The 15543-nt window shown below is 41.9% G+C and overlaps 2 protein-coding genes across 2 annotated transcripts in view; one reads left to right on the top strand and one right to left on the bottom strand.

Annotated features, from left to right (window-relative positions):
* Positions 1 to 15543, bottom strand: part of MYLK4 (myosin light chain kinase family member 4) — a 112792-nt gene that overhangs the window by 86871 nt on the left and 10378 nt on the right. The window contains exon 2 of the mRNA XM_039319705.1: positions 3592 to 3796. Coding sequence (XP_039175639.1) covers positions 3592 to 3741 — 150 coding nt within the window. The 5' untranslated portion in view covers positions 3742 to 3796. The remainder of the gene's footprint in view (positions 1 to 3591; positions 3797 to 15543) is intronic.
* The window catches only part of WRNIP1 (WRN helicase interacting protein 1), a 42671-nt gene continuing 34635 nt past the window's right edge, over positions 7508 to 15543 (top strand). The window contains exon 1 of the mRNA XM_039319706.1: positions 7508 to 8361. Within this exon, the coding sequence (XP_039175640.1) occupies positions 7732 to 8361 (630 nt within the window). The 5' untranslated portion in view covers positions 7508 to 7731. The remainder of the gene's footprint in view (positions 8362 to 15543) is intronic.

Raw genomic sequence — 15543 nt, 5'->3', positions numbered from 1 at the left:
CAAACCTACTGGATATACATAAGATAATTAGACACAAGGAATTAGTAAATGAACAGGGAAATCTGAAAACAAAACAAGAATTGGAACAAGATATTGGCAGAGAGATTGACTGGTGGACATTTACACAAATTCAATCTAAATATACAGAGGACAAAAAATTATATGAAATCCAAAAAGAGCTGCAAGAATTGGATAAAATTATACATGGAACAGAAATAAAATTAATTAGCAATTGATACAAATACCTATTGAGATATAAAATGGAAGACGAGGTTGTCAAAGACACAATGATTAGATGAGCAAAAAAATTTGGATATAATATAGAATTGGAGAAATGGGAAAAAAATATGGGAAATAAATATAAAATTGACTATGTCGGCAGCATTCAAGGAAAACCAGTTGAAGATGATTTACAGATGGCATCTTCCACCAGCAAAGCTTGCCAAGATGTTCCAGAACAATTCGCCAACATGCTGGAAATGTAAAAATTACATGGAACATATTATCATTTATGGTGGACATGCCCAGTTGTGAAAAAATACTAGACTACAATAAGAAAATGGATTGAAGAAATAATAGACCAACCTGTAGACTGGAAACCAGAGATCTTTTTTTTGAGTATTTTAAACAGAAAATATAGTAAAGAAATATGGTACTTAATTTTACATATAATAACGGCGGCAAGAATAGCATATGCACAGTGCTGGAAAAATGAGAATATACCATCAGAGGAAGAAGTGATAAGAAAAATTCTGGACTGTGCTGAGATGGACAAATTAACAAAAGAGATAAAAGAAAAGGAAGACACAGAGTACTATATAACATGGAACAAGTGGTATGACTGGTTGGAGACTAGAAATAATAGAGGAGAATAAATATGGAAAGGTCAAAAGTGAAAATATGTGTATAATAATGTATAATGATAATAATATGAATTATTCTTAGTAAGAAGTAGAATATGAAGGAAGAAAAATGTAAATAAGAAACAACAGGGCAATAAGGACAAATATTCTATAGAAGAATAAGGGGGGGAATGTAAATAATAGAAGATTACGTAATCGCTGTTAAAAAGGGGGGAGGAGTATATACTATGTGTGTATGTGTGTTATGTTTTGCTTTGTTTTGTTTTGTTTCGTTGGTTAAAAATATTTTTTTTTTAAAAAAGAGGAAGATGATAAAAATGTCTGGAGTCTCCATAAAGCACCCTAGGTACAGAGGTTTCGCAAAAGCCTCATCAGAATGCACCCTTAGGGACCAATAAACAGCTTCTCAAAGCTCTAACTTAGACCCTGTGAGAAATATTAAACCAAACATTAAATCCTCCTGCATCACTTCCCAAAGACATAAGCTCAGAGTCAGCAGGATTAAGTAAGGAGCAAATAGGTATTGCAACAGATCTGGTTAGCAAATGGAGTAGCTGAAAAGAATACCCTTGTCTGCCCTCTGTCACTTTTTCAGGAAAGACCACTTACAGAAGTGGCTGCTGCTGGATTTACAACTTTTCCCAATGGACAGCCAGTGTGGTAAGCCTGTCAAGCAGAGAAAGCCTAGCTCAGTTCTTCATTCTGCCATGATTTTTGGGTGTTTCCTTGACCTAGAGCCTTATAGTATTGCAGTTCTGTAACATACCTCTCTTCAGGACCCTGGAGGTGTGTGTGCGTGATAGCCTCATCTGCTGTTATAAAATGGTGGTTTGCTGCTTTGGTGCACTATAAATAAAGAATTAACCGACTGCTTTTTTATAAGCAAACTAGCAAAAAAACCGTAAGAATCCAGAGAGACAAAGGAGAGTGAGGTTTGATTTGCACTTCCTAGTTGTGTCACAGTAAAGATAGATTACCTGCTTATTTTGGGAAGGCGTGAATGAATAACATTATGGTCACCCCTCCTCCCTCAGGATGTAAGGAAGACAGTCTCTACCTGAGTTTTCTTGCTCTGCATCAAATGTGGTACAAGCAAGGAAATCTGGATAGCTTAAAACAGCGGGCCCCAACCTTTTGGACACCAGGGACCGGTTCTGTGGAGAAAGATTTTTCCATGGACTGGAGGTGGCATGGTTTTGTGCATTGCCTGCATCCCAGGGATGGGGCTTCATTTGTTTGCGTGGTCTGCTTGCTGGCATGCCACAAACTGGTGCTGGTCCATGGACCGTGGGTTGCAGACCCCTGGCCTAAAATGCTTCATTCCATTTTATGTAAATGTCTCCATTTCAATTGGCTGGTGTATGGTCTTCTAGTGTGCCACTCCCTTCTCCATTCTCTGCCTTCAAAAGCTATTTCATAGTAGACCTTTGGGCTGTCTGTCATGAAAGTCTGGACTTTTGTGGGCTTTTCTCCCATTGTCAGAGAAATAGCAAAATGCTGCTAATTTCTTTGTACAGTTCTGCCCATTTTTCCCTTCTAGTCCAAGTAACACTGTTATTGGTTGATTTTTTTGGGGGGGGGGTGTCCATACCAGTCCTCAAAAGACATGCTCACAGGAAGGAAAGGAATTGGTGCTTGTTTTCCTGGTCCAGGTGGGAGATGAAGGGGAAGCAGGGAAATCTACCAGTCAGGAAACCTGTTCATTGTGGTGTAAATAGAACAACCTGGCCATCTTTGTGGCCAAAGTGAAAGAAGAGGATGAAACCTGGGAAAGGATTTTTTCGGTCCAGCTAATTAATATATGAGAGCTAAGGAGCTGAAGAGTTGCAGTGCAAAAAAGGCAGAGAGAAAAAAATTGAGAGATGTACCTGACAAGTAGATAGGGGAAGAAGGGCGGAAAAGGTAAGAAGCCAGAAACAGAAGAAATCCTTTATGTCAAATGAAACAATCATTGTGTAAGCAAGTGAAAAAAGGATTTGCTCATGTATGTGTTTAAAAAGCAATTATGTTTTTCATATGTCATTGTTAAATAATTCTGAGCAAACAAACTCACTCTGTTGCCATGTTTCCCAAAATAGCTGTGAAGATGAAGTATAGGCTCTAGAGCAGCGGTTCTCAATCTTCGTGTGACGGCGACCCCCGTCACACAGACGCGACGCGCATGCGCGGCGCCGCCCCATGCGCGGCGTGCATGCGCGGTGCGGCGTGCATGCGTGGCGCGGCCCCCATGTGCGGTGTGCATGCACAGGGCGCCCATGCGCAGCGTGCATGTGCGGCGGCGCCCCATGCACAGCGTGCATGCGCTGCACCGCCCCCATGCACAGTGCGCATGCACTGCACCACTCCCATGCACGGCATGCATGCGCTGTGCCGCCCCCATGCATGGCGTGCATGCGCAGCATCACCCCCATGCACGGCGTGCATGCGCGGCACAGCCCCATGCACGGCATGCATGTGCGGCACAGCCCCCATGCGCGGCGTGAATGCGCGGGGGCCCCCATGCGCAGCGTGCACACGCGGCACCGCCCCCATGCACGGCAAGCACACGCGGCGCCGCCCCCTGGGGGGAAAATGGCGGATCGCGTTGTTTCGCGACCCCCGTAAAATGGTCGATCGACCCCAAATGGGGTCGCGACTCATAGGTTGAGAACCGCTGCTCTAGAGCCACAGTTTACACAATGAATACAGTACATAATTAGCAATAATACACACAAAAACATACACATACCTCATTATCTGTTGTAATACTTTTCACTGTTTCCAAATTATGAAAAAACATCATTTCGTTCTCTTCACTGTTATAATATTGCGTGTTCATGTTGTGTAGCTGGTTAAATTGAGAGAACTCTGGATGGTATTCAATTTTATGTTTATTCATTGTAGTTTCACAAATCAGTGTAGAAATATCTCCCACAATTTCTCTTGTTTATTGTCTGTAAAAAGGAAAACAAATAGAAGTAGGAAATTTTGAACATTTTCCCCAACCTTCAGAAAAACAGCTGCTGCCTGATGATCCAGGGTACAAAATGGGGCACCTATCACCTATATAATACACCTCCATTGAACCAGTAGGACTGTCTACCAATTACTTAACAAGCCAGGGTCAGAGTTTTACTTATGAAATATAAGGTCCTAAACAATCTTGGGATTATAATATCTGACATATCAATCTTTACAATAGTGGTTGATTACAGAAATCATTGGGAGAGTTGTCCAATGGACCCACAAAATACTCTCCCCAGTGAAATTTGTTATTGTCACATCTTTTAGATATTTATAGAAAATCCTTCTCTTCATAAAAGCCTGAATGTGTTCTGTTTCTGATTTTATTCTCTTCTCTTTTTTAAAAAACTGTGCATGGTTTCTACATTGTTTTGAATGTATTGTTTTGATTGCACAATTTATATTTTGCAAATTGGTTCAAGAGGCTGGAAGCATCCTAAAAATAAACAATGATGCTTTTATTTACCTTCTCTTATTCCCTCCATTCCTTTCTCCTTAGCCCGTTAGATTAGGTAGTGTGGTTATCAAATGTTTTCATAACTGCTAAATCCTTGAAACTATCCCATCTTTCTCAAGTTAATGTGTCATGAGGAACATTCAGAAATATTTAGAAATATTCATATTGATATGAGCTGGCAGCTTACAGTAAAGAAGGCAAAGTGAAGAAAAAATAAAATTGGCCAAGGTCCTCTAAGATGGATCCATAGCTAAATATGGAAGAGAATCAAAATATCTGGAATAAAGGATTCTTTGTGGAATAGACAAGAAACATGGATTTTGAAAGATTGCATGTTGAACTCCAACTATTTTAATAATAAATAACTGTCCAGATTTGCTGGGAGCTTGGAGTCAGGCAGTATATACAGCACATTTAATAAATTTTATGGTTGGTTGTACAATCACCAAGAAACTTAGAATGGATTTGCCATTTTTATCCACTTCTCAAGCACTTCTCAAGGACCTGGGATAGGCAGATGATGTTCTTTCTTGGTGGTAAAGGTGTAGGATGTAAGCTGTTCCAAGTAAAGCTGCTCTTTGCAATTGACTGAGGGTGATTTTGTCAGTGTCAATGGTGTTTGAGTGGTTCTCCAGATGTTTTGGGATTGCATCCAAGAAGCCTATTACTATCGGTACTAACTTTGCTTTCTTTTGCCACAGTCATTTTAATTCTATTTGCATAGCTTTGTATTTTGTCTCCCCCCCCCAGTTTTTCTCTTGTGTTCTGCTTTCCAATTACTGCCATGTCCTCTATCCAGACTTTTTCATATCGACAGCATTTAAGTCTGAGGTATTATGAGGCAGGTGCTTGTTTGTTTGAATCGTAAAGTCCCTGAGCACTTTAGTTTTTTCATCTTCTATAGGTTCTTCATTTTGTATTATCATGGTTCATCACATGGATAACTATATTATCTAAAAGTGCTGGGTCCAAGGACAGCCTCAGGAGAAGCTGCACTATTTCCATCTTTCAGGCAAGAGTTATCATCCCCTTCCTCAAAGAGGGTGTCACCACAGGATGGACCCAGTCACAGATTACCACTCTGACTGCTTTCATAATCCAGGATGAGGCTGGGTCTAATAAATAGGTGGCTAAACCAACAGCACAGCTAACCCTGTCAACTGGCATTAAAGTCTCCAAAGATTTCTATACCAGCCTCCTAATCACCACACTACAATCAGTATCAGCTCTTTACTTTAGGGAGGAACCAGAAGAAGAATCTATCTGAAACATCTAACAGCTATTATTTCTTCACTGCTCCAATTAAGCACTTTTCACGGCATTTATCAACTGAATGGTAGATACTATATATGGTTAAGAAAGAGTATCTGATTACTAATATGATACATGAATACATTTAACTTGTTCATATAAATTATGAAATTTATACATAAATTATTATTTATATGTAAATTATGATTTACATTCCATAACTCTTATTCTTTATAAAACACAAATAAAATGCAGTAATATCTTCAAGCCTTTGACAACCCAAAGGGTGGTTTCTAAAAGCAGTAATGGATATGTCCTTGTCTATTCTTCTGGAGTCTCTTAATTAAGTCCTACCCTCTAGAACAGGGGTGTCAAACTCGTGATGTCACGTGACGTGTCGCAACATATCACAATTTTTTTGCCATTGCCAGCAATGGTGTGGGCGCAGTTTTGCTATGATGCATCCGGCCCCCAGGCTGGCAGTTTGACACCCCTGCTCTAGAATAACAGAGAAAAAAATCTTAGCCCACTTTAGTAGCAGAACACATCCGTTGATACCAACAGTCAGAAGACATGATGAAAACTTCTCAATTTCTCAACATATGGATAGGCTTAACCATATTTTTGACTGGGAAACTGTGACCATGTTAGACCAAGCCAAGTTCAAAATCTAGAGAATTCCTAGAAGCCTGGCACTCTACAAATTGGCATCAATAGATGCATAGACATAAACAACGTCTACATACTGTGCAAAAGAGACAATCAATAAGCCAAAAAGGGAACAAAAAAGGCCCCCCACCAGCAATCAGCACCAAGATGAGCCTATATTAACACTAAGATCAACCTCAACTATCAAGAAGTAAACAATACCAAGTATAAACTGAGAGCAAACCCCATTTGTTACTAACATTGATGATGTTCCCTAATTTGAGTAATGAAACATCTGCAAGAAGACGCTCATAGAGCACCAAGACCCCCTTCATTTTTTATATTTGATGATATATCCCCTTTCATTCTTCTCAAGTAAAAATTACTCTTGAATTTTCAAATTTTCTAATCGTCTTCATTGCCTGTTGAATTTAATTATATCCTTTCTGACATTTGGCACCAGAACTGACCGTGCATTGAGATGCATCAGTGAAGAACAATACAGAGATATAATTTCTCACAACTTAGAAGCAGGGGGAAAATTGCATTTGCTTTTTTTTTTTTAAAGCAATTTTACAGCTCTGCCAACTCCAATTTAAGATTTGACTATCATCTTAAAATTGCAGCCAATCACATTTTTTTTACATTGCGCCTGCTAAAGAATTTTTTTTTTTTGAAAGTGAATATAAACAACTCAGGAAATAATTTGTTGTCCCGCCATGACTCCTGAAATAGGAGAAATAGAAGCTGCTGTTTTCCTCTCAATGTTTTTCATGTTTGGCAACTTGAAACATAGCCAGCTGGGGATTCCGGTAGGTGAAGTTCACACACCTTAAAATCGCCAAGTTTGAGCAGCTCTAATAGCAGGTCACCTTGGCAGCCAATCCCTCCACCTTCGTCTGTCTGTCTGTCTGTCTCTCTCCCTCTCTCTCTCTCTCTCTGTGTGTGTGTGTGTGTATGTGTGTGTGTGTGTGTGTGTGTGTGTGTGTGTGTAACATTCCTCCCTATCAGCAATTGATTTCACTGAAAAACTCTGTTAAAAGTGCACACAAGCGATCGCATTTCTATCCTGGAAATATATAAGTTTTAAAAAAATATTTCTAAAGTTCGAGCAAAAAAAAAAAAGAAGAGAGAGAGAGAGAGAGAGAGAGAGAGAGAGAGAGAGAGAGAGAGAGAGAGAGAGTTAAATAAATGTGCTGCACATAGAAAATTAAGTCTTAGGCATTTTTGTAGCCGGACGGAAGAACTACAATTCCCGAAAGCCTGTGGGTCTGTAAGCAGCCCGCCGAAGAAGGAGGCGGTGACTTTGCTGTTCTTCCTTCTTGAACGTGTTGTGGTTATTGTGGAACCCAGAGGCAAACTTTTCCTTGCCGGTGCCTCTGCTTTTTTTTGTCGGGAAGGTTCTAGAAGGGATTGATCAAAGGAGACACTTTCCTCAAGAGGAAGAAGCCGCCGATTAGTGTCGATTTAGGGGTCCCACTATCCTGCCCTCCCTCCTCTTGCCGGGCAATGGAAGGAGGTATTACGCAGGAAGAGCCGCTGGTGAGCTGCCCGGTTTGCCTGGTGGAACTTCCAGCTGCGCGCATCAACTCACATCTGGATAGCTGTTTGCAGCTGCAGGGCGAAGGAGAAGACTTGCCCAGCGGAGAGGTCGGAGGCAGGAGCAACAGCGCCCCAAAGCCCGCAGCAAGAGTGGGGCTGCCCCCTTTGGCACAGCAGCCCTGCTTTAAGAAAATGCGGCTCTCCCAATCTCCGGAACGGAGAAATAAAGACGAGGAGCCGGGAAGTGACCTCGGTTCTCCCCCGGTGTTTTCCCTTTTTCACAGAGGCAGAAATACCGGGGGAACCCAAATGGGGGCGCCCCGGGGCGCTGCTACCTCTCCAAATCCGGGAAAGGGGGAAGAGCGGCGGGTGGAGAATCCGGAGCCAGCATCAGATGCCTTGGAGCCGCTGTTGCGGGGAGAGAGCCTGGCCCAAAAACTGGAAGGGAAACCTCTGGCCGATAAGCTGCGGCCGAGCCATCTGGGAGATTATGTGGGGCAGAACCAAGTGTTGGGGAAAGAGACACTCTTGCGGTCCTTGGTGGAGGCTCACGAAATCCCCTCACTCATTCTCTGGGGACCCCCAGGCTGTGGAAAGGTGAGTGGTAGTGAGGGACAGCCCTTTGTCTATCTGTTTTCTTCCCTAACTTCCTTCCCTCGGACAATTCAGAACAATTAACTAGTGGAACAGCTTGCCTGCAGAAGTTGTAAGTGCTTCAGAACTGGAGGTTTTTAAGAAAAGACTGGACAGCCAGCCACCTGTCTGAAATTGTATAGGTAGCCTCCTTAAGCAAGGAGCTGGACTAGAAGACCTTCAAGGCCCCTTCCAGCTGATTCTGGCTAAATTCAGCATAGCTTGTGGTCCTAAAGTTTGCTTACAGGCTGGAAAGCAGCAGGGGCTGTCCAGAGGGACTTTTTATTGTTGTGGTCCAGTGTTAAAGGACATTCAGCCTTAGGAGGAAATGCTTCAGCCTATCCAAGACCATGCAGAGAATGTCATCTCATCCTAACATGCTTAGCATTAGTTGGCAAAGGGTCTCAGGGAAAGGGTCTGTCCAGCTTCAGTTGTGCTTCTGTTTAAAATAAAGCATCCTTCCAGGTAACTAGAGGAAAAAAGTCTGCAAACTGCATCCCTCAAAGCTTTTTAAGCCCCAAATGGATTGGATGGTAAAGATGTGGGAGGAGATACCTTTTGGGAGTGTATTTAAAACTTTCTGGATTCTAAATTGTATTTCCACTTTGAGGCAGAATTAAGCTGTGTCTACATTGTGAGTAGTCTTCTCCATGGGAGAAAAGGAAATGAGTTGCCAGTTCATCATGTGATGATCTAATCATTTTGTTGATTGAGAGTGAAGAAAATTGCAAGAAAGAGCATCTATTGCAGCGTTTCTCAACGTTTGTGTGACGGCGACCCCGTCACACGGACGCGCCGCGCATGCGTGGCGCCACCCCCATGCGCGGCACACATGTGCGGCAGCACCCCATGCACGGCACGCATGTGCGGCGGCGCCCCATGCGCGGCGGCACCCCATGCGTGGCGGCACCCCCTGAGGGGGGAAAATGGCAGATCGCGTTGTTTGGCGACCCCCGTAAAATGGTTGTTCGACCCCAAATGGGGTCGCGACCCATAGGTTGAGAACCGCTGATCTATTGGGACACTTAGAAGCTGATCTCTTAACCCAAAGATTCCTTTATCACAGGAGATCTAGTAGCATGGTGACTGATGAAAAATTCTATAATCAGCAACACATGGAGGTCTTTTGGACTCTTTGGCATAGATAAATTCTTCTGTGGTGTGGCAACAAATTTAAAAAATCTTTTCAGTGTTCCTTCATATAATTCCCTATACAGTATATTTAACTGAGTTGCCTAGTTATACAGTGCATTCAGAAAGTATTCAGATCCCCTTCATTTTTTGCAGCCTGATTCTACAGTTGTTGAAATTCATTTTTTCATCATTAATCTACACTCAGTACCCCATAATGACAAAGTGAAAACAGAATTTTAGAAATGTCTGTAAATTAATTAAAAAGAAAAAAACTGAAATATCACATTGGCTTAAATATTCAGACCCTTTGCAACAACACTTGAAATTTAGGTCCAGTGCCTCCCATTTCTTAAGGTCGTTTCTGACATGTTGATTGGAGTCCACCTGTGATAAATTGACGACATGATTTGGAAAGGCACACACCTCTCTATTGAAGGCTTCATAGCTGACAATGCATAGTGTAGCAGAGCAAAAGTCATGGGATCAAAGGAATTGCCTGCAGAGCTCAGAGACAGGATTATTGCAAGGCACAGATCTGGGGAAGGCTACAGTAAAATTTCTGCTGCACTGAAGGTTCCTAAGAACACAGTGGCCTCCATAATTCTCAAATGGAAAAAGTTTGGCACAACCAGGACTCTTCCAAGAGCTGGTCACCTGGTCAAACTGAGCAATCAGGGAAGAAGGGCCTTAATAAGAGAGATAACCAAGAACCCTATGGTCACTCTGACTGAGCTCCAGAGATCCTGTGTGGAGATGGGAAAGAGTTCCAGAAGGACAACCACAACTGCAGCCCTCCACCGATCTGTACTTATGGCAGAGTGGAAAGCCTGCTTGGAGTTTGCAGAAAAGCACCTGAAAGACTCTCAGGATGAAGAACAAGATTCTCTGGTCTGTCAAAACCAAGATTGAACTGTTTGGCCTCAATTCTAAATGTTATGTCTAGAGGAAACCAGGCACTGCTCATCACCTGCCCAGTATCATCCCAACAGTGAAGCGTGGTGTCAGCAGCATGCTGTGGGGGTGTTTTTCAGCAGTAGGAACTGGGAGACTGGTCAGGGTTGAGGGAAAGCTGAAGGGAAGAATGAACAGGGATATCCTCAATGAAAACTTGTTCCACAGCCCTCAGGACCTCAGATTGGGCCGAAGATTCGCTTTCCAACATGACAACAATCCTAAGCACACAGTCAAGAAAACACAGGAGTGCCTTAGGGACAACTCTGTGAACGTCCTAGAGTGGCCTAGCCAGAGCCCTGACTTGAACCCCATTGAACATCTCTGGAGGGACCTGAAAATGGCTGTCCACTGACGATCGCCATCCAACTTGATGGAGCTTGAGAGGATTTGCAAGGAAGAATGGCAGAAAATCCCCCAATCCAGGCGTGCAATAGCTTGTTGCATCATAGCCAAAGATGCTTCAACAAAAATGCTTCACTGAGTGAAGGGTCTGAATACTTACGCCAATCTGATATTTCAGTTTTTTCTTTTTAATAAATTTACAGACATTTCTAAAAGTCTGTTTTCACTTTGTCATTATGGGGTACTGAGTGTAGATTAATGAGAAAAGAATGAATTTCAACAACTGTAGAATCAGGTTGCAGCATAACATAATGGACAGAAGTGAAGGGGGTCTGAATACTTTCTGAATCCATTGTAAACTCTAAAGAAAGCAGTTTGGCATCTGCCTATAATCTATATGTTGTGTCATTGAGCTCCATTTTTGCTAGCAGTGCAGTGAGCAGAATTGTGGATATCATGGAATAATACATAATGATTTCCAATTTGGATAACAATTATCCTCCTGAGGGGAAGACAGATTTATTTTCTTCTGATTAGATGAGGTTACATTCCCCCAAATGAAAAAAAAAATATTGATGCTCTTATCCTTCTCTCTGTTTTGTTATAACTTCATGGTATCACACTTTAAATAACTAGGTGTTTTAAAAATATAATAAATAACATAAGAATAAACCATTCTATTGTTTAATATCATTTTCGCATTAGCAGAGCTTTCCTAAATCATTCACTGACGAAGTGGGAACATTCCCAGAATTGCATTCTTGTGATTTTCATACTATGATACACAGCTAACAATTTTATATAAGGTTGGTCTACCATAAGTGGCCTGCAAAAATCTGCTTGACCACAAAATGTAGCAACCAGATTCATTAAAAAATTAATACTTGATTGTCATCTACATCAGGGATCCCCAACCCCCAGACTGCAGACTAGCAACGGTCTGCGGCACGCCACAAACCAGGCCACACAAATGAGTGAAGCCCCATCTGTGCACATGTGGGATACAGGCAGCACGCAAAACCAGGCCCCCCCCAGCGCATGGAAAAATCTGCACAGGACTAGTCCCTGGCACCCCAAAGGTTGGGGGGGGGGCGCTGTTGTAGAGGTAATTTAAATGTCTGCAGTCCATATATGATAGCACTAAAATGAGAAGCATTACTGCTTGGATACCCCACAATCTATCCACTCAGATCCATACAACTCGACTTACATCCACAATCAAGCACAAAATTTCCACTGCTAAGCAAGAGAGTTGTTAAGTGAGTTTTGTCCATTACAACCATCCTTGCCCCAATTGTTAAGTGAATCACTGCAGTTGTTTAGTAAATCTGGCTTCTCCATGGACTTTGCTTGACAGAAGGTCACAAAAGATGATCACATGATCCCAGGACACCACAGCCATGATAACTACATCCCAGTTGCCAAGTGTCCAAATTCTGATCACGTAACCATGCGGATGCTGCAGCGGTCATAAGTGTGAAAAATGGTCATAAGTCACTTTTTTTCAGTGCTGTTGTGACTTAGAACGGTCACTAAACAAATGGTTGTAAGTCAAGGATTTACCTGTTCTGAATGTCTGCCGTGTAGGTTTCAAGGGAGCAATGTGGGCTAAAGGACCCGTCTGAATTCAGCAGAAACTCGAAAAGAATTTATAATCCCCTGAAGGTGAATGTGTTTGACTTCACACAACAGGGATCATCAGTCTGGATTGGTAACAACTGGGCATCAGTCTGGACTGCTGATTAAAAAGAAAGAAAAGTTTCCATGGCTGGGAATGGTCCAGCTGCTTAAACGTAAGTTGCAACCTGAGTAAGTCGCCCTTTGATTTATGACCCTTTAATGTGCAAGATTTAGATTTTTGTTTGTCTGCCATGGAGTACTCAGTTTTAGCTGAGAGAGACATCTACTGTGTAACCCAAGCATAGAGCAGCTTGGGAGCTGGCACATCAAAAGCCCTGTATTTGCAGAGAGCTAACCTTGTCTAGAGATGGAAAAAGGATAATTAAGTGAATGTCTGGCATATTACGCAGAAACTGACTTGAAGACGACCCAGCATCTATCCTTGGTTTTATAAGTGCAATCTTAGATTACATTAATGAAAGTAGTAAATGATGGGAATGTGTGAACTTCAAAGAACATGCTGTCTTTGCGATTGGTGTTACGTTTCAGTGAGCTTATTTTTACCGCATAGCTTACCTTGTGTTTTATTCTAAACCTCATCATGAGAAGGCAAAAGCACTTCAGTTTCTGCCTCTCTCTCTGTGTGTGTGTGTGTGTGTTTATAAAAACATACTTATTTTATTTTGCTTGGCAGTTGAATGCCTGCCACAGACAAAGAGAGATGAGAAAGTTGTAATGGCATTGCTGAGGCTAAATCAATGGCTTTGCATTATAATGCCAATGTTTAGGCAGGAAATACTTTTTTTTCTCATAGAACAGTGGTTCTCAACCTGTGGGTCGGGACCCCATTTGGGGTCGAACGACCATTTCACGGGGGTCGCCAAACAAGGCTGTCCACCATTTTTTTCCCCTTTTCTTTGGCCACGCCCCTGGTACCCAGTGATGTATAAGTGGTTGGGGGTCACCACAACATGGGGAACTGTATTATGGGGTCGCGGCATTAGAAAGGTTGAGAACCACTGTCATAGAATATAGGAAAATGATTATGTTGTAGCCACCATTGACAATGTTGGGTTTTAAAATACAGAATTGGAAATTCTGCTGTGCGCCATTTTGTTTTGTTTGCTGAAAGATTGCATAGACTTTTTACTGTTTTCCCCTTAGATTATAACTTAGTGCAGTTTATGTACTTGCAAGATCCAGGGATTATTTGTGTGGTTTATTCCTGAATTCAGAGTAGGGGATTATGATCAGTGCTTGATTTATTGGGGAAGGATGATAGAGAATTATGTAACAAGGGTTAGAAGTTCTTTCGGATGAGAGCTTCTATAGCAAAACAAATGTTATCAGCTACGAAGTAGCCAGTAAAAGCTGTGTTCAATTAAAATTTGAGTTAGATAAAACCTATAATTTTCAGCCAAGAAGTTCAAATTAGAATTTGAATACAAATTTTGTGTATTGCTCACAAAACCCATTTTTATTGTTAAGGTAGAATGACCCAAACTATGCACATGCTCATATATCTTACACAAATAGGATTTACATTGGAAACACAAAGCCTGATTCTCTACCATAGATAGTATCAGGTTTTGGATGGAGTTACATTGCCTTTGAAGATGCATTGACTGGTTCTCGGATGATGTCCATGGCTTGACGGACATTTTTCCAACTTTGCTAATAAACCACCTACAACCATTTTTGGAGCATGATGACTTTGCCAAAATAACCCCTGCCTTTGTCACCCCTTAGATTACTGTCACACCATGTATTTGGAGCTGTTCTACAAGAACCTGATAAAGCTACAGTTGATCCCAAATAGAACAATTAGAAGAATGATAGGCTGTAAAAGATGAGACCATCACCCTTCCTCCATTTTATGAGTTATCAGTTTATCTCTAGATACAATTTGAAGTGCCCAGTTTATGTCCTTTAAAGCTCTGACTGAACTGAAATCTAAAGGGGAAAAAAGCCCCCCCCCCACACTTGCTGCTACATGAATGTCTGGGTTTTGGGGCACTCGGTCTCTAAAAGGTTTGCCATCACTGGTACAAGGTTTCCTGCCTGAGCAAGGGGTTGGACTAGAAGACCTCCAAAGTCCCTTCCAACTCTGTTATTCTGTTCTCTTCAATTCTTGTATTGTCTCGTCTAGTCTAGTCTAGTCTAATCTGGTTTAATAAAGAGAAGGCGTAGGAGTGACATAATAGTGCCAACCTATTCTCCAAAGCACCTGAGGGCAAGAGAAATAGTGGATGGAAGTTTAACAAAGAGAGATCCAACTTAGAATTAAGAAGGAATTTCCTGTCAGTGAGAACAATTAATCAGTGAGATGCCTTGGTCCAGAAGTTGTGGGTAATTTATCACTGGAGGTTTTCAAGAAGAGACTGGACAGCCATTTGTACAAAATGATGTAGGCTCTCCTGCTTGAGCAGGGAGTTGGACTAGAAGACCTCAAGGCCCTTTCCAGCTCTGTTATACTGTTAATATATGTGATGTGCTTTTAGTAGTTAAAAAATGCAAGCTATAATGCTCTTGACTGTTGTTTTGGAAATGACTACCTACTGCTGATAGAAAAGGATACACAGCAATGCAGGTCCAGAGCATTGTGCTTAACACCCTTAATTTAGCATGGCAGCCCTCGGTTCGGTTTGCCTCTATTTTACAAAATGGCTTTTCCAGCTGGTTGCCTGGGAATGTTGGCAAGGAAGCTGTGAAATGAATGCAACGCTCCTCTGCAGACCGTTCAGCCCCACCTTCTTCAAAACTGGCAGCAAACCGAGGTAATAAATGCAGTTCCCTAGTCCCTGTCCTCTCTCTGAATCACTGCCTCGCCAAGAGAACTAAAAGCAGGAAGCAGCTGTTGGCCACACAGGATTGCTGCAATTGATCAATGATTACTTAAAAGTAGTAAAGCCCAGAGGGAAAAATGGACTCTGAATGAGTTTTAAGCAGTAAGGTATTCCACAAAATGGAAGCCACGAAGGGACCACCTCTGTGTGGGTATTTGCTGGTGTTAAAGAGGGTAAAAATTTGGATGGATCATGGTTTGCTTTCTGAGCACATTGCCAGCATCAACAGTTGAGGTCTAAATGGTGTGCA

Source organism: Crotalus tigris, unplaced genomic scaffold, assembly GCF_016545835.1.
Source record: "Crotalus tigris isolate CLP2741 ecotype Arizona unplaced genomic scaffold, ASM1654583v1 scf7180000023608.1681014, whole genome shotgun sequence".
Lineage (NCBI taxonomy): Eukaryota > Metazoa > Chordata > Lepidosauria > Squamata > Viperidae > Crotalus > Crotalus tigris.
The sequence above is the reverse complement of the archived record's forward strand: the minus strand, read 5'-3'. Positions and strand labels throughout refer to the sequence as shown.